Source organism: Mixophyes fleayi, chromosome 6 (assembly GCF_038048845.1).
Source record: "Mixophyes fleayi isolate aMixFle1 chromosome 6, aMixFle1.hap1, whole genome shotgun sequence".
NCBI lineage: Eukaryota > Metazoa > Chordata > Amphibia > Anura > Limnodynastidae > Mixophyes > Mixophyes fleayi.
The window spans coordinates 161,943,628-161,969,516 of NC_134407.1; the positions used below are offsets into that span (position 1 = coordinate 161,943,628).

General features: G+C 39.0%; 1 protein-coding gene across 1 annotated transcript in view; it reads left to right on the forward strand.

Moving 5' to 3' along the window:
* Nucleotides 1-2,908: 2,908 nt before the first annotated feature.
* RIMS4 (regulating synaptic membrane exocytosis 4) overlaps nucleotides 2,909-25,889 on the forward strand; it is a 176,805-nt gene continuing 153,824 nt past the window's right edge. The window contains exon 1 of the mRNA XM_075176983.1: nucleotides 2,909-3,348. Within this exon, the coding sequence (XP_075033084.1) occupies nucleotides 3,246-3,348 (103 nt within the window). The 5' untranslated portion in view covers nucleotides 2,909-3,245. The remainder of the gene's footprint in view (nucleotides 3,349-25,889) is intronic.

The window sequence follows — 25,889 nt, forward strand, 5'->3', positions numbered from 1 at the left end:
TTTGACCTGGGGGGGGCATATATAAGCAAGTGCCCCTGACTTTTCTATCATCGTGGCACCACTGAAAAATTGGCGTGACAAAAACTTGTAAGTGTGGTTTGTCTAATGTGGTTTTATATAGCCAATGAAATACATGAAAAGGCCTATATTCATTGCTTGTGGTTAAGATACAGTTTACAAATTGCCCTACCAATACCAATCCTAATTATTATTCTTTTGTCAGTTAAACAACTCTATAAGGCTTGGAAAAAATGTATATTAACATTAGCCAGGAGATACCAGACAATGCCAAATAGTATATAAGAATGAAAGATCTTTTACAATAAGCCTTGAGATGTTTGTGCTTGTCTCCATACACCCTGGCTGTATCCTGTGCTACAAAATGAGTTTGATTGAAAAAAATATGTCAATAAAAGCAGTTATTCTCCATATATAACAATATTGATCCATAGACATTTGTAACCCATTTCTAATAGGAATGACTAGCTGGTCCTGGCTCCAGTAATGATGATCAAATTTGTGTTTTTCTTTTTTCTTTTATGACATATCCATATCTGACCTTTATCACAAGAATTTCCTATCTACAAGTAATGAATTTTACACAGTGACAGACATTGTAATGCAGTCTCACAGTATATAAATAATAATGCCAGTGCAATCTGTCCTTTAGGAAAGTAGACAGACCCAATTTTTAAAGATTTGAAGTATTTGTCCTTAATAAAGCTATTGTTCAAGACTGCCCATCTACAAAATATATATTTTTGTGTGCTGTTTCCTTGGTGGAAAAGTATGAGCATCACATCAAACATCAGCCTTCTACTACTTTAGAACCACCCTGTTCATTTAATTAAACTTCCCTGTTATTCTGCTAAATTACTACACACTTAAGCCTCAGATATGGCTTAAATTAATTGTAAGGAGCATATTCAATTAGGTGCGGGCATCACGGTAATGCGCAGAGTGCGCATTAACAAGGGTAATATGGTACTACAATAATGCAGATTTTCCTTTCCAACCCTATGGGGTGCAAAGGAAAATCAGCCTTATTGCGGTGCCGCAGATTACCTTAGTGGGCCATTCCGTCGCGTAGCTGCGATGCCCACACCTAACTGAATATACCCCTTAGTGGCAGATTCAGTTCCCTGTGCTGTTTTTTAGAAAGTGAGGGCCCCCCAGCCATTCATTCATACCAGCATTTCTAAATTCCATTATTAGGATAGATAGATAGACAGCTAGATAGGTAGATAAAAGCAGGAGAGGAATGAAAAATGTTAGCTCAGGGGCAAGACTCTACTCAGCAGCCTATTAGGAATATTTTAAAGAAAAAAAAAATGTTGGTGACCCAGTGATTCAGCCCAAGGTTGCCCACCATGTGACTGGCCCGGGGGGACAGATTCCCTCTTGCCCCTCAGGACATGCAGGGCCTGATTAAGGGTTTAGGCTGCCATAAGCCCCCTCGCATTCCATGCCAGTTTAATACACAGTTGGAAAAAACTGACTCATCCTTAATTTAAGACCTGGCTTCCTTTACCCCCTCCCGCCCCATATTTATGTTCCCATGTTTTTGAAACTCAGCTCCACATGACTTTTTACAAATGTCACAACAATGTTGGTCACTCGTGTTGTTTTCATTAAAATCAGAACTGTATAGTAGAGAGGCATGAACAAGCGCTACTGAGGGTGAAGATGTGAAGGTGGAGGGCTGTCACGCCGATGCCTTTCACCATCCTTGTCTCTCTTACTCTCTTATTCTCAAGTGTCCACCCAAGGATGACTCATTAGGCCTGATTCATTAAGGAAAGTAAAACAAAAAAAATTAGTAACTTTGAACCTTGGCATAACCATGTTGCATTGGAGGAAGACGTAAATGTAAAATGTGAGGACAGAATTATAATTGGAGTAGATCATGTCCTAGATCAACTTTTAAAGTCAGGGTAAAAATAAAGCTATAAACTATTTGCATCCTACATGTCAAAACAGCCAGTATTTTCCTGATGCGCAAAATAATAAACTTATTTACACCCCTTGCATTGCAACATGGTTTTGCCAAGGTTGAAAGTTACTCATTTTTTGCTTTCCTTTCTTAATGAATCAGTCCCATTGCCTTCAGCCTCTACTATTGGAATACATTAAGATTAAAACCTTACTACATTTTCATTTCATGTTTTAATTTTACTTTGGAGAACAACATTTCTCTTATATTTTGACTCTGAGCACATGGATATATGAAAGATTGATACGAGCTAGCTAGCTAGCTAGATAGATAGATGTAGGTAGGTAGATAGACACATTTATATGAGAGATTGAAAAGATAGATAGATAGATAGATAGATAGATAGATAGATAGATAGATAGATATAAGGTAAATAGATATGAGATATATTAAAATGAAATAAATTGATACCAGATAGATTGATATGAGATAGGTAAATTTATAAGATATAGATTGAAAAACAGATAGATCGATTGATATTAAATAGATATTGCACTACCAGAGATAAAAGCACTATTTTACTCAAAATCGGACCACATCAATAAGGTTTCACTGTACACAGTGTAGCGAGGTTACTAAAATGACCTCTCTTAAAATTAGAGTGTACGATAAATATATGGATAGCGTCCACAAGGTCATCTTTCCAATGTAGACTGTAGGCACATGTGCTATATGTCGTTGTAATGGAGTCATATATGAATTACAGCAGCCATGACTAGACATATTCACCCGAGAACCACCGAGTGCAAAGATGCTCTAAATGTGGTACTGACCCCTTCTCTCATCCTCAGCTCTGCTGTGCGTAAAAACACGCCTTCCTTTATTCTTCATCCGCCCTGATTGGCCAGGACGCATCCTAATAATGACTTCATTCAGCCCCCTCCTGTCATCTCTCTGTGAATGAAGAGTCAGCCAGCGATTTCTTTGCAAGTAGAAAGAAAGCAGAGAGGGGGGCGCAGCTCTATAGAGCTCAGATTTACGGGACTATTTGCACCTCACCTGGTGGCCAGGACCTGGATCCCATACCTTTAGAGGCTGGACATATTGCCTAAGTAAATGCACCTACCACAAGGGTCATCCATAGGACTACTGTGTTTAGGGGCACTTGTTGTGGTGCAGGAGGTAATAGTGGTCTTTTCTTCATATCCAAGGATCCACAAAAGCTGCCAAGACGCCTCGTGCAGTGCTCCGAGTGAAAAATGGAGCGTCCAAGCTCCCGAAGCCTCCATCAGATCCGGGGAGCGCCCCAGGCATGTTCATGGAGAGGTCACAGAGCCGGATTAGTCTGTCCGCATCGTTCGAGGCTCTGGCCATTTACTTCCCATGTATGAACTCATTCGATGAAGAAGATGGGGGTAAGGAACTGACATTATTAATTTGGGGGTACTGCATTCGGGAAATGTCATTTAGATTTTCCGGTCCTTTAGATTGTGTACCATCATATCATGGTATGTTCCAGCAAAGTTGGACCATACCAAAATGGCAATTGTAAGTGGCAGAGCTATCGGATCTGTCTGTCTGGTCCCCTTGCCAGGAGACAATAAGGTTTATACAATGATTAAGCAGCTGTAGTAATGAGTTGCAGTTTAAAACCTATACATAATTACGGTTAATATGTATAGGCAGAGCTTGTCTTCTAGGTTAGAAGATACAAATTCATAGGTGAATTAAAGTGTGAGCCCTTGGATGGTGTAATTAATTGCTAGTAAAGTGATGTCCTTCTGACAATCTACCAAGTCTCATCAGGTGAATGAGTGACTATAAATGTTGGAGACAAACTTTGGTCTTTGTTCAATTTAGAAATAAATTAATTCTCAGCAACACCTTATCATCCCAATTTTAAATATTTTTATTACATATTATTTTGCTTTATTTTAACAATGCTCTACTCTTCGACCCTCATTGCTAGTGAAGTCAAAAGTGCCTTATTAGTAAATGTTGATTTTTGCAATATCAGTACAGTGAGTGGCAAGTCTTTCTTCACCCATTATGTTCATAAGAATTCTGTTTTATTCAGAGCTTGTACACACAGGAGATGAAGAAAAGCGCTAAGTAAAAGAGTAGACAAAATCTTATACTTTGTCACTGCATTAACAGAACGTTAGAAGTGCGTTTATGGATACATCTCAAAGCATTGCTGCAACATAGTGTACTATGTACTTAATGGACATTCCCATAGAACTCCATTATATTGCACTGAACACAAAGTTAAATTGATGCAAAGCGAACCCTTATCATAAAGTATGTATATATGGTTCCATTCGCTTACATTTTTGCGGGACTATCAGCGTCAAGGCACATTTAATAGGCTTTAATGCACATTAAATGCTTACAATGAATGCCCATGAGCAAAAGATTGTGGCTTTCAAACTGAATTCATATTTTCCAACATGACAATAAGTATACATATTTATCAATGAGTGCTGTGATTAAAATGGCTGTGCCCCTGTGAAGTCATTCATGTTCCGGGGGAATGGTTATTACTCATGCATACCAATGTTGCATTTGTTGCAAGCCTACATATAGTAACAGGTAAATGGATGTGCTATATATCTGAACAAATTTGTGCCCATGCGCCATGTCTATATCAAATGGTCCTGGTTCTAAACAGTGACCTGGAAACTCTACTGGGGATTTAGAATGTTGGTATTAAGTAACACTAATCACAACCCCACGTGCAGAGGCCTTTCTCACTCTCTCAATAACATACTTGATATAACATGACTAATTGCACCTATGGGGCAGTGGTCTTCTCTGGATCTGTCCAATATTATTCCAGTTGCAATATCCTGTGTAAGTAATCAATGCTAGCAGAGATTTGTGATATAATACTGTCAGGTTATTGCAATTGGATAAACCCAAGTAAGCATTTATCTTACAGGTGAATTTGCACATTTTGCAAGGGATACAATAATAACTTGTCTTATGGCACATCCTCTATATATTGATGAGGATTGTTAAATGGTGCATACATTGCATTTAATATACCAAAAAAACAGCAGGTTCAGTGGGGGCAAAGCCTGCTAATTCTGCTTCCTGGAATACAGCTCCCTTTTCTAAATATTGCTATTGTTTACAAAATATATGATTTATGCAAAGCAAGCTGGGTGATATATATATTATCTTCAACTGTAGGTAGCAACAATATTTATAATACAACGCAAAGAGTAAAGGAAGCATAAAACATACAAAAAATAGTAAAATATTCAGAACTAACCCTTAACCAGTCAAATAATTTCCTAAACATAATTTGTCCAACTGGTTTTGCAAAACGTAAATTTGAATAAACAGCTGTGCAAAAATAATGTAATATTTGCATAGCTTTCATACCCTCATTCTAATCACCAACTCTACATTTATTTGTTTTTTTAAACATTGATCAATTTTACTAATTAATTGAGAGATAAAAGATCTTTCTTAAACATGCTTGTGACCGCTACGTAGAATTTGTGTCAATAATGCTAGCGGTGTAATCATGTTATAACTTTTGTGGAAAAGTAAAAAAAGAAAATTTAATTTCCAGGGCAAAAGGTCTGTAAAATCGGGCCTAAATGAAACATCAATAATTAATCATTTGTATCTACCAGAATGTTAGAACTGTACAGCAAAGGCCTATATCAGTTGGTTTGATGTAAGAAAAAAATAAAATGGATTTTAATCATTATTAGCATAACCCTATTATTTATTTAGCATCAAAAACTGAACAGGGAATTGGTTATATGTTATCAGCTTGGTTTAGAGGATACATAGCCTTTGAGAATTGTAGTGCCGTAAGGGGTCCAGGTCTTGCATGATTACAACCCCAGCAGACTAAACTCTGCCACTAATTATAGGAAAACCACTGCTAATTTTAATTAGTAATTACAAGTGATGCCTGTTTATGTGTAACAGGAAGTGCCGATAGCTGGCAGTTAAAGTGCATTAGAGTATTGCAAACAGAAATGGGTAACCTCTCACTCTAGGTATTACATTTATATGAGTAAACAGAATTGTGCAATGTCTACAAATAAAAGGTGTCGTGTGAGGTGTAAATATGCGGAAACGCATTTAAATGTCTGTTTATAACAGAGTACACAGGATGCAGTGCCTCACGTTGTCATTGCTACATAATGGCGATTGGCCGAGGAATTCTATCAACTGTAGGGTGAACATATGTCAGTTACACAGAGAATGCTCCCCTGTTGAGAACAGAATGTCTGTGTAACCAAGTTCCTGGAACATGGCACTGAGTCTCTATTGTGTAGCCGTTGCAGCCTCACACTCTTGGCCTTCATGTTAGACAGTTGCTAAAAAATATATACTGTATATATCTCAAACAATCATCTGCATTGAGCCTTAGAAATGTTTTGTCCTGATATTTCAGAATTCAATATGCCTTCATCTGTATTTAAGCAGGGCATGTTGTTTTCATATATTTAATATTATTTTATGCTTGCCAACACGAAGGTCAGAATAGAACCTGGTTATTTACTAATATAGGTGTAGACTTGCACAGTACAGCAACCAATAGCAACCCATCATCTATGTTCAATCTACACCAAGGTAGACTCATCAAGTGTGTGATTTGTGTTTTTGGGTTACAGCTCTGTTGGCATCTTTGATTTTAACTAACACTGATTGCGAGGGGGTTATAGGTGCTATGTGCTCTATTATTCCAAAGACATGTTCTGAATAATGAATTTCATGGACTAAATGGATCGATTTTGCATACTACTTAGGGATCAGCATTTGCCGATACTTAGATATTGTTTGTCGGAATGGTAAAGTCTGATACAAATAAATTGATGTGCAAAGTGAGTGCGGGATCCCTCCCTTCGGAATGAGCCCAGGTCAAGGACTATGGTGGTGAAAGAGGTTTAGACGATTTAGAGCTATACTGGATTACCATTAATAATATACATCGAAACAAAATGAAGGTACCCCCATATTATTACCTCATAACAGCATTGTGACAAGTTCGCACAACACAAATTACAGGTTAGTCAATACTTCAACATCCAATCATTTATTACCTGTCTGAGTAGACCGCAAATGCATGACACAATTCCAGTAATATATGACTAAAGAAGGGAGAGTAATCCGGGCCCAAAAAAAAGCACCCATGAGCCTCTTTGGTCCTCCAGCCCATTTAAATGGCGTGTAAAGATGTATAACTGCTTAAAAAAATGTTGATGGCTATCTCCAGAAAATGTTAAATATACCATTAAAATTAACCCCTAGTTAACGACCTATCCTAATATTGACATGTTTATACTGGGTGTCCATATTCAAGTCACTTTAATTTGTATATGTGTGTGACAATGTAGTTGTCTTATATCTTTCGTTTAGCTATTTGGAGCCTCCAGTGTAAAGCTACAATGCTGTCAGTCACTTTGGTTGTTTTCTATCTGATTGGTCATCACTGGTTTGTGTTTCACAGTTGCTTGTTCTGGCCTACTAAACCGTAGTCAGATTTTGATTGGGTAGGACTGGCGAACGCTTGGTGTCACTGAGGGCCTCATGTAGAGTTGGATGTAATTTCCATCTAAAACGCAGACAGATGTTGCATCCACAAAAAGACACATCTTACACAGGTATGTGGAGCCAGAGACGCATCTATGCTAAACAGTTCGTAACTTACACTAGTGATCGAGCACCCACAAGTTTGCCATTTCCTGGCAGGTGAATATGCATCTGAGTCTCAGTTGTATGTGCTCCAACACGCTCTTACACCCCCTCCGTCCGCTGTTTCGCCTCTTTAATCATAAGGCGCCGCCAGCGGCCATAATTGCAGGATGCCACTCAGTCTACATATGGATGCAAACTCGTGCTTTGTGGGCATGTGCAGCAGTAAAAAAAAAGCTAATTATACACAGAAAACCTGCTCTAAGCAGACACATACAGCTTATAAACAACAGACAAAGCAAAATACTAATGGCTATTTTACACAGTGGGCCGTACATGCTCAGCTCATTGAATATGCAGCATACTTTGGCATCATTCATTTCTCTGACAGCATGAATAATTTCAGTTATATTTAATTTTTGTAAGGGTTAAATAGAAATGTGCTTTTATGTGGCTATATGCCTTCAATGTATAATATAAGCTATTGTTTCTACTTGACTAATGTAACCATGCCGTGCTAAGCGAATCATATGTGTATATTGTATTATTACCTTATATGGCCTCGGTCAAGGGAGCCATTGTTCAGATAACTTGTATATAAGAATGAGTTAAACAACGAAATAGCCAGCCTCACACTGGGGCCAGATTGAATTGATTTGGTGTCCTGAAAACTTCTCCCAACAGAAATCAGGTGTCCGAAGTGAAATGAGACAATGGGTCTAAGTATATAGTTGGTTTTTTTTTTAACTACTGATTATTGATAACATCACAAGAGAAACAAAATGCTGGGACAAGAAAAGTCCAGAAGTGGTTATACACAATCATACAAAGAGCTTTTCATTTCGAGTAAGACGTCATATAGAGTCCACAATGGTTGCACTCTAAAGGTGCTCATACAGAAAATGATATCATTTTTCTGGAGACCTCCAATAAAACAGTAAGCTAAGTATATGCTGTTTAATCACTTAATTGTTTTTATTGCTAGCAGTTTCTTATAGTCACTTAATAAACCCCTAGTATTATTTGAACATATGTTCCAAAATGTTATACAATGTTTGCATGTAAAAAAAAATATGATTTCTATGTAAGGGATAAAACTCCAGATCCTACTGTATAATGAATGTAAATTACAGTGTGTTCATAGACGTTTTTGAAATTGTAAATGTTGAATTTAGCAGGAAATATTAAAGCTTTAAGTATCCTTCCCATTAGAAATGAGCACAATTTTCAAAACTGTTGTGCAAAATATTCACTCAGCATTTTCCAATGTGGAATTTGGCCTTAAATGCTCCTTGGAATAGATTGGGGGCATGGTTTGTGTAGATTGTCAACAGAACCTGTTTTGTTTCAAAATCAGTGCAGCAATGTTCATATATTTGTAATTTTAAGAACCTTTAAGTATAGTAACTAATGTAACAATCACTGACATTACTGGGAGCTTGCTATGGCATCAGTGTTGGGGGTATGTTGGGCAAAGAGGTGGCAGAAGCAACTCCCACAGCCTGAACAGAGGGTTAATATAAAACTGTGTCTAGTACATACATTTCTCTCTCATAGGAACAATTTAACACATACCATGTCGACGTCCCTTTCAACATTTTTTTCTCTAAAAATAAGCAAAGATAAACAGAAATATTATCTCCCCCACTGATTTTGTACGTTTTGCACATTTTATCAACACAATAGAAATATCGTCAAAAATGACTATTCATGTAGTAGATAAGCTGCTTTCTTGCAGGTATTCGTTTTCTGAGAATAAGCTTCAGCCAGCTTATCGCACAAGATCAGAGTTAATTACATAGCATCTGAATATTTGAAAAGACAATAAAAGCTAATCTGAATATCATGTAATGAGATGAATGTAAAACATAAATGAATATGCAATGGCTCATTAGTGATCATTTGCATACTTGCTGGTAGAACTTCATCTGATATACTGAGCAGGCAAAATGTCAGTCTGGTTCCTCTAATAGTATACACACAACTATTGTGCAGATCCCAAACTCACAGAAAGAAAGAGAAAAACAAGTACAAGTTACACCACACAAAGCATAAGACCCTGCTAATTTGGGAACTAATATGACAACTTGATAGATGTGTATAGAGACATGTCAGGGTAATAGTATGTAAAGCCTTTTAGGCTTAGTGCTGTTAGTGAGTTGCCTCCATTAAGCAGTTAGCTATGAGAGGGAATCAAGAGTCAGTAACAGGATTGGAAAATTAAAATAGAACCCAGCTAACCCTGTACTGAGCTTGAGTGTACAGAGAGAAATTTGGTATACGCCTGTGAGGAGCATATATGCCAATAGAGTAAGTAGGTCTAAATTCGATTAGTCCAACTGAACATCCTTTACTGTGACGCAAGAACCCACTTGAGTCCAAACTCAAGACTTCAAGACAGCCTTGACCATGTCTGATAGCTGGCTGGGTGTGTGTTCTGAGGAGTGTACTTGATCGATAGGCAGCACTCTAAACTTGCAAATGCAAGGACCTCTTTCCTACATTCCCACCCACAGAACCCAGAGATGGATTAGTCCAAATTTTCCCTAAGCAGCAAATAGTTGCACCACTACAGATGGGGCCTTAATGAATCAGGCCCTAGGGTCTAATCTTTTGAAAAATATGTTTTTGTCTATTTTGTGGGTGGTTACACACTGGAATTAAAAACAATGGCAGTGACACCCCATGTCAAAGTGATTGCACTGGGGGATTATTAATGGAGGTTAAAAAAAAGCTGGTATAACCATGATTTTTAATGTCATTGTGTAACCAAAGCGGCCCTTTGGCCTAAAAATCGGGATTGTCATTGAAAACTGTTGGAAGATTTGTACTTTGTTATTTCCTGATGCATATTGCTGTCTATATGTACATAATAAACCACAAACACTTCCTGAAAACCACGGCTGTGAATTGAAAATAAACGGAAATAGGGACACATAATATAATACACTTCTTTGTTGCAGCAAGGCACATATTACGTGTGCTCAGCACCAAACCACTCACCTTTCCTCACTGTGCCTGATTGTCCTGGATATCTATCCCCAGTGCTGGGGTATCTATTACACAATTATATGTATTTCCTGTGTGCTAAAATTAAGTGTATGAATATGAAATTGTTAAGGGAAAACAGGGCTTGTTTAAATGAGTAAAAATAGTTGATTAAAACTTTTTATGAGAAACTAAAGCAGAATGTAAAATTACTATGGAAACTGAGTATTAACCTTAGGTGGAATAATGATTAATGCTTTGTTTTGAATTAGAATATGAGTAAAATAAAAGTATCCCAGTGGTTGTGGAATTTGAAGACATTATGCTTGGACGTTTGATTTGTTTGTATACATAAGTAAAAGAAAAACAAAAAAAACAAATAATAAGTCTTAAGCAGCATCGACCACGTAAAACTGTATTTTCTGGCCTCCTGACTCTATATGCTAATATATTCTGCTTATTTACATATATGATTGTTGATAATATCATGGAGAAAATAATTTTCAGGTTCAGTGTCCAGTTGTCCTAAGCTGAACCTACAAATTCTTACGTCCTATGGTGGGAGAGTCAGAATTACTTTCTATTTTTGTGATACAGTAAGTGATATGTGAGTATGAGAAGTGTCTTGTGTAGAGTGGGTATTAGAAGTCATGTGATATTTGAAGATGGTCATTAAAATGAGCGGATATTTCAACTTATTGTGTTTCATTCATCACTTAGCTTTTTAGATGGTACTACTTGCTGATACTTACACCAATTTAAAATAATTACAATACTTATACTCCTGACAATCTAGAAACAGCTAACTGCTCCTTTTCCATCTCATTACAAGGAAGCAAACTTTCTGGAATTTCTATTTAACTTTAAATTTACAAACTGCAAGTATGTGGTAAGGTCACAAGAGAATGTAAAGTGCATGCAAGGCTAGAGGTTAAAATGGAATTTGTAGCCCACCCAAAATTAGGCCATTTTTTTCCTTTTAACTGCAGGTGGACTGTTATAAGCAACCATTTTGCCTTCAGGTCTGTGAATGGTATAGTGACCTATGCGTTTTGTGTTTTCAGCTATTGTTATTGTTTATTTATATTGCCATTATTCAGCCCTGTGCAGAGAATATTTGTCATTCACATCTGTCCCTGCCCCACTGGAGCTTACAGTCTAAATTCCCTAACACAGACATACGTAATGGGGCTCCTGTAGAGTTGAACACATCTAAGCTGATTGTCATCATTATCAGTTTGGTCAAGCACCCACAGGTTTTCCATCTCCTGACAGATGAATGTGTATTGGCTCCAGCACACCCTTTCACGCCCCGTCCTTCCTCCGTTCTGCCTGGGAATGGAGGCTCCAAGCATCCATAAGTGGAAGTTGTGACTCAGTTTTCATATAGCCACAACTGTAGCTAGTGTTTTGTGGAAATGTGCAGAAGTAATATGCACATAAAACGCAGCGTACTGCACTCGTGTCCAACTCTAGATGGTCCCCAATAGGTTAAATCTGAGTCAGTAGCTTAGGTGTTTGTCTGAATTCAGCCAGCACACTTTGAGGCACACGCCCCTTATCTGCGTTTGAGACATCCCCCATGAACTAAAAGCCTATCAAGAGAGAAGAAAAGAAGATTTTTTACAAATAATAAACTTGTGAATTTGGATTTTGAGGAATTGTTTATTCAATTAAGTGTATTTGAAAATTGTGCGTGTGTGTCTTTTTTTTTTACTCTTTAGATATAAGGGGCGGGAGTCTTAGAAGGTACCATCAATTGGGCAATTTTATAGAAGAGAACATAAAATATAACTTGGTTACATTTATTATTTCGGTCCATGGTCTTTTTTCTGACAAGCAACATCCATTTTGCTGGATGACCTTTGTTCCATCACTATGACACAGAACAGAAGGTTATCTTTGATGTTCTTCACCCATATCTGAATTAGGCGAGTTTTTCACCACATTTGTTATACCAGCAATATTACTTTGACAGTGTGCACTATTGATTTCTTTTTTCTTCTGATACCTTGAATCAGTCACTGTCATGGAAAACCTTCTTACATGCAAGTTATGGTGGATTCAAGACTACACTGTCACACGCCGCACTCCCGCTGTCCAGCGCGGGAGCCGGCGTGTGTAACCTGGTCTCCGCTGCTCCCCCTGCCTGACTCCTATTCCCTGCTTCACTTACCTAGTTCCACGCTGCAGCTCTCCTCCAGCGCTGTCTCTCTGCTTCCTGGATCGGCATTCACTGTTCTGCGCATGCGCAGAACGTCCTAACCCTTTACTCTGCTTCTACTGCCCTCTATTGGCTGCCTAATTGGAACTACACTATTTAATGCCTTCCTGACCTGGAATCTGTGCTGGTTCTTTCAGTCAGTCTCTGACACCCGTACTGAATACAGCTCCTGTGTCGTCTCAAGTTTCCAGGGATTCCTACTCAGCCTTTCCGAGTTCCTGCACCTCTGGGCTCCTACGCCACAGTATATTCCGCTATTCCCTCCTGGAGTTGGTTACACCTCATTATCGCTACCATCTCCAGTGGCAACGCAGCAGGCTATCCGGTAGATTCGCTCCTAGCAACATCCCTTGGCTCATCTTCTCGTCAGTTGCCAGTACCAACGCATACTACCTACATCAGTCTACGCTCTCTCTCTCTCGTGGTGCACTGGGAACTTCCTAGGGGGCCGCGACCTGCAAGTGGAAGCCGCAAAGTCCATATTCCCTTGCGGGAATCACTTGTGAACACCATTTCACTTGTTAGACTCCGCGCCCCTAACTGAAGTCACGTCAATTCCAGTGAACCACCAGGATCCAGTTGTCCCTCGTTGGAACCGTGACATACACTACACACTATACTATTCTTTATCTGCATTGGGGTCAACCTACAACACACTATAGGGCAGATACAACTTAGCGCAAGGTGATGCGATGTGTCTCCGGAACAGTCCGCGGAGACACATCACATCAGAGATTCTGCAGAAGTCTCCACTCATTTTTCCTCTTTTCCATATAGGTGCACAGAAATATGAGTGTGAATTCAGCTCCGAATTGCATTTGCCCCTATATACCATATTGTTGCTTATAGAGTATTGTGAATACACCAAAAGACAACCCCATAGCCCCTGTGAAGAATAAAGGCCCCAGGAAAGAAAGCACAGGATGGCAAGTTAGAAACAAAATTGTTCATATGGCTCATTCCAGTGTTTGGGGTTCAGAGTGATATTAACCTACATTCTGGTTTGAATGAGGAGGAGATGATTGACTCTCATGAGCAGGGCCCTCTCTAGACTCTGTCTCACGTCTGCACCTTCTCTGCCATCTTTGTCTCTGCTTGTTCTGTTTCCATGTAAGATTTATATATTGTATGATTTGTTAAACCAACTGTCTGGCGCTACAGAGTTTTGTGGCACTTTACAAATAAACAATGATGATGGCACCTGACACCACTTGTATGTACAGTCATGGCCATAAGTTTTGAGAATGACACAAATATGTTGATATGGTATACTGAAGTAAAATTACAGACATTTCATAAGTGTCAAAGGCTTTTATTGACAATTTCATTAAGTTTATGCAGAGTCAATATTTGCAGTGAAAAATAACTACAAGAAAAAAAACTACTGCGCTCCAACCTTAAGCATAAAAAAAAAGTATTGACCCTTCTTTTTGAAGACCTCTGCAAATCACCCTGGCATGCTGTCAATCAACTTCTAGCCTACATACTGACTGATGGCCGCCCATTCTTGCCTAATCAATTCTTGGAGTTTGTCAGAATTTGTGGGTTTTTGTTTGTCCATCTGCCTCTTGAGGATTGACCACAAGTTCTGACAATAAAGTTTAAAAACACTGAAGCAGCAAAGTTTGTGAAAACCAATATTTGTGTCATTCTCAAATTTTTGGCCCATTACTGTAGTATTTTTGTGCTGGTACTAGGAAAGACTTAAACTGCAGCAATATTGAATACTTCTACTCAAAACTGAAAATTCAGTTTTGGGTGGAAAATCCCAAAAAAACTGTTTCCCCAAAGGTTTCTTACTTGGAGTCCAGCATTCAGGCTATCCAATGGGTCCCTTGACATCCTGCCCGCACCCACCCAGCTTCCCTCACAGGAAGTGTGTCATCATTGGACAACACCCTGCCTGTAGGAGCGAGGAGAACACAGCAGACATCACTGCACTCTCCTGGCTCCTGCCAACCTGGTCTTTTTTCCAGATGTGTGCACGCAGGACTTTGTGGGACCAGTGGGATAGCTTAGAATTCAAGTTCAACCTTTAATATATTCTAGATGTGTTGATCCATAGGAAGGCAAAACAAAATTCCCAGGGGTATCCGCCAAATTAACATTTAACCTCATACCAAGGAGGGGAGGGTTCCTTCCTGTCCCCATACATAGCAATCTGATTAAATCCCTATATCAATTATCCTAAACTGCTGAATTTGCTCACAATAACTATTGATACCATTCCTTGTAGGAAATGCATACAATCCATTTTTAAATCCATCTAGTGATTGTGTCATTACTACCTTCCTCTGCAATTAATTCCTGAGTCTAGCTATGGTCAAAATGAACAGTATCTTTCTTTTCTGGTAGTGAAAGTGTTGTTTATTCACAGTGTCAGACAAATATTTGTATTGTGCTTGAATATAAGTAGCGCCATTGTGTATCAGGACATTTCTTTAATTAATAAGGAAGCCAATCTCTGAACCATCTCAAGTTCTCATATGTCTTTCTTATACATAGGTAACCAATAATGTACCCCATATTCAAGATACATATTTCTTTTGACAGCAATAAAAAAAATCTGTTGTTGCTGCAATTTATGAATAAAACCTCTCCAAGGCACGGAGTGGTAAGGGTTAACTTACAGCTTCATCAGGCGGTCTCATATTTTCAAGATAATTTCAGTTTATACATCTCACTGTCACAATTTTGCACCCCCAAAAATGGTGCACCTTCTCTTAAAGCCTTGCTAGGCTGGCGTCTACTCAGCCGATTGGATAATAACACCAGTCCAAGAAGCTAATTGGTTTCTGACACAAATGGATCCTAGGGTGTTTTATATGCCATAGGGATATTTAGACTGTAAGCTCCAAAGGGGAGGGACTGATGTGAATGATTCCATAGCATAGCAGCTCAGCATGCCGAGATGGCTGACTCACTCTCTGCAACAGTATAAAATGCTATTGGGAGATAGGTGCCATATATAAGTAAGAATTATTATTGTAACTTTATCACACAGGTGACAATGCATTTAAACTGATTGTTCTTTTCAAATGATTAAGCACTTGCACTTCTATCTCATTTTCAATATTGTCATACGACCGTGTGACATTTTAATATATAAAATTCTCCAAATGTGAGACTACTATTCATGTTAAGTTGGCAGAATGGAGGATTGCTGTGGGGAAAAACAGAATTTTTACTTTGTGTAACTAGGGTTGAATGACACACATCCATTATAATAATGAATATTGATATTGTGGCCGTAGACAGACAGATAAGCTAATAAATGGATAGGCTGTCACATTAAGACCATTGTATGATAGTGAGAGGGCATGCATAAAGTTTTGCTTGCTAATGGCATCTGTTCTCTACACATAAGGGATATTGTTTTGTGATGATAATCTGTATTGATATAGAATATAATGTGCACTGCACACGTATGAATGTGTAAACTGTATATCCTATGTAATGTGTGTAATGATATTAATTATAAAGGTTTATTTTCAAAGAAAAAAGCAATGTATATCACACAACAACCAATTAGATGTTATCTTTGATCAGTTTAGTCTAAGTTAACATAGGGTTACGTTGGTGTCGATACCCTGTGATTGGTAGCATATGACTGCATGGAACTATCACGTGCATATTATTGGCTACAATGTAACTATAGCAAAGCAATGCAATTAATCGTTTTAATCGTTCTGTGAAATGTTGGTGGAAAAAAGTGGAATAAACCCTCCAAAAACACACACTTATATTGACTGTCCATGTAAGGCGTCCATTCAAAATATGAAATGGATAAATGGCTATTCTAAGTGGGATTGTACTAAATAAAGAGAAAATAATGGTCGTTATGAAAGATTTTCTATTGCTGCTTATAGCAGTGATACAAAATCTGCTATCACCCAATTTACAATTAAAGGTTGCCGGCTCACTCGAGCGATGCCCAGTTCCCTGGTGATACTGGTTGGCAGTGGTATGAGGATTCTTAACACTTCATCAGCCAGTACAAGGCCTCTCTGCACATGTGTTGACCCGGTATTGCCAGTTCACACGTATGCAGTAGGACTGGAAGCCTTGGCGGTCTTGAGGTCCACTTTCCACACAATAATAAAGTTTTTGAAATAAATAATTTCAAATATAAGTTAAATTAAAATAAGTTAAATATAGAAAAAATAATAACAATAATAATAATAATAATAATAGTTTTACTAAAGAAAAAGTGCTTTATTTTAATTCCATTTCTCCTTCAGAGTCTGCTATCACTATCGTGAGATGGTGATAGTGATAGGAGTACAGATCGTTGGTCCTTGTTAAATAGGCTTTCTCATGTTTTGCATAGGGAGGCTGCACTGGAGGCTTCCCCAATAGTCTTTATGAAGTAGGGAGAAGCCCTGAAATCAGCAAAGGCTCCATTGTTTCATCAGATTTAGGGATTGTCTCCTTTTTATAAATAGACCATATATTTTGTAAAAAGAAAAAGCAACAAAACTCCCTTTTTATTATGTTAGAAAGATGGAGGCCCTGATTCATCAAGGCACGTATTCTGAGCGCAAACCGCGTTTAGTATTATATGCACATATTTTGGCTTTGCGTACTCCAATTCATCTAGACACGAATCTCATGATATATGTGCTGTTGAAATCAGCTGCGCTCTACTACACAAGATGCTGCAGGATACGTCTTATACCTATGTGGAATATAAATTTGTAAAAGAACACAGAAAAAAAAATATGTAATGAATCAATGTCACCTGTTAATAATATAAGCATTAATTATAAAACAGTTTTTAAAAATAGTGTTTTTCCATGAAATACAATTATTAGGAGGCTGTTAATGTCTCCTGAGAATAAAATACATTTTAACAGTTGCTTGTGATTGCAAACACATGTTATAGCATGCTGATACAGACATATGTATCATTATTAATAAAGATTCTCCCATTTATGTGGTCCAAAGTACATAGGTTTTATTTGCAAAGTTTTATAAGACACAGTTTGGCATGCATTCGCTAGCACTGTTAGCACTAACACAAGCTTATATCAGAACGCTCTGGTTTATAATGCCAGAGGTGAACAATTTATACACTGTAGAGTTGTAAAAAGCAGTGACATCACAAAGATACACAGTTACACTATTAAGGTCCACATTCATAGATTGATGGGTCATGACCTCCCAAAAACTCAATGTCCCATTGCTTGATTCCTCTGGTCATTGTTCCTTAAAGTGGTCTGGTGTCCTTCTTCAGGCTCCCAGCTCTACACCTGTATAAACTGGTTCTTCATCACTGGACCTGCTATTTAGTGTATGAAAAGTGATATTATTTAGCAATGTGTGAACGCTGCATAAATTATATCAGAAATGTTTTCATGCAATTGTGAGCAGAATAATGCCAAACTCTATGTAATTTATATGTTGGAAACATTAATTAGCCTCTTTACCTCTTTGTATTTTATATTAAAAGATAGAAATAGTTTAAACTTATTTAAATGTTGGTACGATAATAATTATGTTGCATCGCAACTGACTGTAGTGTACAGAAATTATTGATTATCACCTTGGTCCAATTACTAAACTTCAACATTGCATACAAGACTGTCATCACTACTGCACAGGACTTAGACTAGTCCTGTAGCTGGAGAAAGAGATACAGCAGAAAACAAGTAACTGTGAGATGGCCAGAGCCGGATTTGGATGTGACTGCGTGTGCTTGAGTTTGTCACACTACTACTGTACATTGACTGCGCAAAACGCTCCTTCCTCCCCTGTTCACACCTAGAAATCATAGGCTGTAGTAAATGTCCTTTGCTTTCAATGACACAGCGGATAGGGCCGCATTCATGGACATATCTCCCGCTTCTGAGCATGTGCAGAGTGATTTTGCATACAATAGCCCAAATTGGCATATACATGCCTTGATTAATCAGGCCAAGTATGTCTGAAAAGTCTGCCTAATTTATACCTGTCATAAACATGACAGTATGATTTGCTGGCTTTCCTGCATACCTTTGGGAAGCCTATTTAACAAGCATTACAGCGGTACATGTACTGTCGCAATTCGTGTTCTTTTACTGCCATCATTAACAACACTTTTCATAAATAGACCCCTAGATCTTTATTTTTCTGCATATATGTATTTATTAACATGAGATAACATCCTAAAACATGAACATTATGTGGATAATCTTTCTGTGCTCCATTCTCACATTTAAATACTGTATATAGGGCAAAGAAGCCTAACACAAACTTGACTTAATGGTAATACTAGCTGGTATAAACTGACAGATGTTTGAAATTCTGCAACTTCTTCTTTATGGAGACCTTCAGCCAGTACAATGACAGATCCAAGGCTGGCATGGGCAGTACTTTACTGTCTCCTGTATCAAGGTAATTTAAAGTAATTCATTGCACCATATACTACAGAAGAACACCATCCATACATTTCCAGAATTTATGCCTGTGTCATTGCTGTAATTGAATATATGCTTGAAGTGTCTTTTCCTGGAACTGGAATTGTCATGTGCTATGGTATTATAAGCTTATTTAAGAGACCTGTCAGTTTTACCATTCATGATAAGTTGCCATGGCAACCACAAGAATATGCAATTATTTGACATAGCAACTCCCTGTCTGTAATTTAGAACAGGACTTAAATGGAGTTGTGAAGGTCCCCGGAAGACCTGCCTCCTTTGTGTAATGGTTTGTAACAGAACTCAACATTAAGCAGCTATTCATAATAATGTTAAGCCATTCTCAGAATAAAGTGACCATACAGAATTATTAATTTCCGTACTGAAATAGTTAAAACATAGAATGATGTAGCTTTTACTGTAAATTAGAAAGATATAAGGAGTCATTGAGGAGTTCCACGACCAAATAAAACAATAGCCAGACAACCTGTGGCTCACCAGTCACAACCTTTGTCTAGCTGGCACAGTTGTCTACTCCTGATATACAAGCACAAGGTGGAATGTTGATTTTGTGTTGTTAGTGCTGCTAAGTAATAAATATTCCCCTATAACCATCAAGGCAGTACCATAACTTCCAACTTTAATATTGCTTTAGTCCATACTTGCCCACTCTCCTGGAATGTTCGGGAGAGTCCCGAATTTCGGGTAGGTCTCCTGGACCCCCGGGAGAGCAGGCCATCCACCCATTTCCTAGTGAAGTGGGCAGGATAGGAGCCTCCATGATGCGACTCGCGTGAATCGCGTAGTTTACACCCAAATGATGCTATTTGGGTGTAAAATGATGCTATTTGCAAGTGTTATTGCGTCATGGGGGCAAAATGATGCAATTCATCCTGCCCCACCCGCTTTCATCCTCATACTTCTCCTGTGAAGAGTAAAAAGTTGGTAAGTATGGATTAATCAGGACGGTGTGGTTTGTGCGCTCACGAAGGGGGTGTGGTCACACTACAAATTGAGTATGCATAGCGGCGCCCATCAGTGACATACATCTCCCAACTGTCCTGCAATTGAGAAAAAAGTCCTGATCTGGAGGACAATGTGCCCTCTGGCACATTAAAAAAAATCCCACTGCAAAGACTGGCATTCCTTTGCCAATAGGATGTGATAAAAATCACCACTGCGCATGCACAGGTTTTCGCGAGGATCTAAACGCTTCACTGGCTCGGGACCCTGGCTCAAACCGCCGCCCCGGTACATAGGGGAGGTAGAAAGGTCCATAAGGGGATATCTCTACCATCATCTAATTGTGAGTTTATTACTTGCCATGAACATTCTATAACGCACATCTAATACCGGTACTATCTATAAGGGCATCATTGTCTAAACAAGTTTTTATACAGACTTCGTGGAAACAATATCTTATACAGTGTGACCACTAATAACAACACCATTGTTTATATACTTTATTATTGCCAAACAGACTTTGTGGAATATTATGGGACTTTGTTGAGAATTATCACTTTGACAATATACCCTTTTGGATAATTACTACATCAGTATATATGGACTCATTTTGCAATCTTTGTATTGTGTATTGTATTTGTGTATAGATCAATCCAATGTTGTATAAGGATGTATGTATATACTATTCTGGCCAGAATTGTTTTTTGCTATATACTCTAGATTTTATGACTAATAACGAAATAAAAATTATTTTATGCACTTACATGCAACATTCATATTTATAGATATATTTGTTGTAACCCATTTGAAATTTGCGTCCAGGAACCACTTTCCATTACTTATAAAACTTTGAGGGTAGGGACCTCCCTCCATCTACCAATTGGATCCCATTGTGGCAGCATTTCAATTGCTCAGGAAGTACGATTGTCCCTCATCCCCCATATCCTCCACTTTCTGTTTGAGTTTCTTTTGGCTTTTGGACAGTTCTTAGTCCTCTGTCTTTCTCTTTTTATAACTCTTCTCTTAGTGGACTAACAGCCCAAATACCACCTCTATGCAGATGACACCCAAATCTACCGCTTCTCCACTGACCTTACTCCTTCTCTGCTATCCCATGTTTCCAACTGCATCTCCACCATTTTAAATTGGATACCCCAACGCTACTTCAAGCTCAAGATGTCCAAAGCAGAGCCCATCATTTGTCCTCCCCAAGTGTTACTAGACCTCTCTAGTCTTCCACACCATTAACAGTATCACGCTCTCTTGAGACCACCATGCCTGCTTCCTAGGTATGATCCTCACCCTCATTTTCCCTCCACACATCCAGTCCCTTCCATTGTCCTGTTGCCTCCTCTCTGATCACCACCTATCCCTCCAAGACTTCGCCTGTGCTGCTCCCCTCTTATGGAACTCCCTAGTATGCTTGACCAGACTCTACCTAACATTCAATTTTTCAAGTGAACTCTCAAAACCCACCTCTTCACTAAATCCTTTCCCACACCATCTAATACTATTCCCTCTGCACATTGCCAGCTACCATTGTGTGCCATAACATTGCCCTCTCCTCTCGCTTTACCTTCTCATAGGTGGATAGTAAGCTATCACTAGCAGGACCCTCTCTACTCTCTGTCTCATGTCTGCATATTTTCTGTTAAACTTGTTTGTCCTTTTTCTGTTTCTTTGTATAATTTGTTTGCGAAACTTTATAAATAAATGATGTAATAAATATATATCTATAATATAAATGCTTAGTGGCGTGTGTTAGTCTGTCTGTGTGTGTGTGTGTGTGGAAAAAATAAAACCAAGCTGCAGCGCCACCTGCTGGGTGGAGTTATACACTGACCTACCAAATTCTTAGTGTGTGTGTAAAAAAAAATTCAGAAAGGGCTGAAATTTGGTATACTAAGATGTTTTTAATTTGTTAATTTAATTTGTTAATTGTTAAAAGTGTTTATAAAGATTTAAAAAAATATATATATATTTCTTGAAGGAGAAGTGACAGTTGGGAGTGGTTGGTGGTTGCCGGGGGTGACAGTGGGGAGTGGTTGGTGGTTGCCGGGGGTGACAGAGTGAGAGGAGTGTGATACTCAGGACCGCTGAGAGAGATCCCTGTGTCTGGATAGACATCTGGATAGATGTGGCGATAAAGATGAAGGATGAGGTGATGGAGAAAAATGATGAGGTGGTGACATGTGGACAAAACCACGTTAAAAAAGGGCGCTTACGTCGGGAAGTAACGCTCTTCCCCTGAGGAGGCCTGGGCTATGGCCCAAATGCATGACAAGAACCTTTTTAAGACCTTAAGTAGCTTGATTTGACTAGAATGCATGAGTATCATGCACGGGTTAACATATATATATATATATATATATATATATATATATATATCTGGCACCAAGATGCTAGCAGCAGATCCTTTAAGTCCTGTAAGTTGCGAGGTGGGGTCTACATACGCTTAATTGAGATCTGGAGAAGTTGAAGGCCAAGTCAACACCATGAACTCAATGTCATGTTCCTCAAACCATTCTTGAACAATTTTTTCAGTATGGCAGTGTTACAACTCACCAGTCCTCACTCCAGCTCCGCGATCCTCTCTTTCTTCCGGGTCGCGACAGCGCTGTCACATGACAGTCGGGGCGGGGAATTCAAATCTGCAACACTACTAAAGTCCTGCTCTGACGCCTGGACAGCGTCAGAGCAACTTCCTATGTACCCTGACTAGGTGCTTCTCGTGTGTCTCCCGTGTACCAGTTCCTTGCAGGCTTTTCAGACATTAACTCCACGTGTACCAGACCCAGGCTTGCTGACTACGTATTATCTCCACTCCAAGTGTACCAGACCCAGGCTTGCTGACAACGTATTCATCTCCATTCCAAGTGTACCAGACCCAGGCTTGCTGACTACGTATTCATCTCCATTCCAAGTGTACCAGACCCAGGCTTGCTGACAACGTATTCATCCCCATTCCAAGTGTACCAGACCCAGGTTGGCTGACTACGTATTCATCTCCATTCCAAGTGTACCAGACCCAGGCTTGCTGACTACGTATTCATCTCCATTCCAAGTGTACCAGACCCAGGCTTGCTGACAACGTATTCATCCCCATTCCAAGTGTACCAGACCCAGGTTGGCTGACTACGTATTCATCTCCATTCCAAGTGTACCAGACCCAGGCTTGCTGACTACGTATTCATCTCCATTCCAAGTGTACCAGACCCAGGCTTGCTGACAACGTATTCATCCCCATTCCAAGTGTACCAGACCCAGGTTGGCTGACTACGTATTCATCTCCATTCCAAGTGTACCAGACCCAGGCTTGCTGACTACGTATTCATCTCCATTCCAAGTGTACAGACCCAGGCTTGCTGACAACGTATTCATCTCCATTCCAAGTGTACCAGACCTCGGCTATCCTGAAACTACCTTCCAGTTCCAGTGTTATCGTGGGCTACCTCCTACATCCTTACCTCTAGAGGCAGACCAGTGGACCGCGACCTGCGATCCTCCGCAGCAAAGCCCACCCCGCCTTGCGGCGGTTTTTGGTGAACACCAGGGGGTTCGTTAGACTCCGCACCACCGGCCGACCAGCGCTGATCTAGAGTAAAGCAAGTACTCCATTTTCATTGCTTACATTGCTACATAATTGTTACAGGCAAGATGCATTATCCTGCTGAAAGAGGTCACTGCCATCAGGGAATACTATTGCCATGAAGTGGTGTACTTAGTCTGCAATAATGTATAGGTAGGTGGTGCATGCCAAAGTAACATCCACATGAATGTCAGGACCCAAGGTTTCCCAGCAGAACATTTCCTAGAGCATCAGACTGCCTCAGCCTTCTTTGCATAGTGCATTAGCCATAGCCATTGTAACAAGATAATCGATGTTACTCACTTCACTTGTCAGTGTTTTTAATGTTGTGATTGATCGGTGTGTATATATATATATATATATATATATATATATATATATATATATATGTGTGTGTAGAATATAAATTCTTGTTTAATATAGGTCTGAAGCTTGAGCTAGGGTTATGCCGCGTGTGACTGACCCAGAAAAGGTTGTTGTCCCAGTGGGTATGTCACTGGAATTAGATGATCTGTCACGATCACGCTAGTGTAACATTGCATTAGAGCTTCACTGCCTAGTTCCTTATTGTTTGTTTGTTAAGTAATTAATATGTTATTTAGTTGTTGCCCAGCACATTGGTACAGTGATTATCATTGCTACCTCACAGCACTGGAGTCATGGGTTTGATTCCATTCACCGTGCAATAATATTAAAAACTAGTAGGTTAATTGGCTTTGGGGAAAATGGAACTATGTGTGGTAAGGAATTTAGAATGTAATCTCCAATGGGGCAGGGACTGATGTGTATGATTGCATATCCTCTGTGCATTGCTGCATAATATGATTGGCGCTACATAAATAAACATAAATAATAATAACTTTAGCCCCCTAAATTATTGTTAAAAGCTGCATAATTTAAATATGGGGTGCTCACATTACAGAGCAAAAATGTCCTTTCTCAAAAAATAGGTCAATGTGTCTTACTCACTGCACAGTCATTGCCAGAGCTAAAGGCAAATTACTTTAGTCATCTGAATAGAATGTTTTTATAACCAAATACAGGTTCTATACTGTAGATATGTTCTTCCCACACTCTGCTTGTGCTACATAATTATTGCAGTATTCCAGCTTTATAGCCGAGTTCTGTGAAAGAGGAGAGATTGTCCCACAGCCCACATGCATTGTAATAATAAATGTCACATCCATAAACCTATTTTTTTTTTTATTGTTTGCCAGTGGCTAGGAAAGAACTTTCTCAGTATTTAATGGTTGGAGCTGAGATAAATCCAAGTTTAAGCATTTCCTCCTTCATTTAACGGCACTTGTTCTTATTGTCCTGATTTTTTTTCAAGAAGTTAATGACTAATATGCTAAAAGAAACCATTTTGAAGAATGACTTGACTTTTCAGTGCAGCCAGAAAAATACAGTCTTTATAGTAGATGTACATTATTTATAAATTGCTATCAAATTAAATCCTGTAAAACATTTTAACACGTCCAGTGATATTTTGATAGAAACGCTCTTTGAGGGCACCATAACCAGGGGCTGGCTGGCAGACATCAGCCCGGGGGGCAAGCACACAGCACTGACCCATAAGTAGCAGCTTATCCTTAAAGGGTTGTTTTCGGTACAATATATATATATTTAGCAATAAAAAAAAAAGGTTCTTTTAGATTTGCTTAATCCAGCGGTACTTTTGATGTAATAAATGAAAATAAATAATGTAACAAAAAACAAACCTGCCTTTATTTTGCATTTTATTTTGTATGTTCCTTCCCTTTTTTACATACCAGTCTGATTATAATCTGACACTCTGGCCCATCGATACTGTGGTGTTCGCCCTCACACACAGTCCTCTGTTGCTACAGGGCTCCCTGTAGCACTGTCATTAGAGAAACGTGGTGCGGACAGTCTATGCAGAAACAGCCATCACATACTACTGGATTCGGCAGCATCATCCATTGACAGAATAGTGTACAAGCTGTAGTACTAATATTCTATCAATAGATGACACGGCCACATCTAGTAGTATGAGATGCCGCGGACTATGTGTGGACTGCATAGGCTGCCAGCACCGCATTCGCCACTGGACCACCAGGTTCCCTCCCTCCACAACATACCTGTGTGGGTGTAGATGCTGCCTCTCAG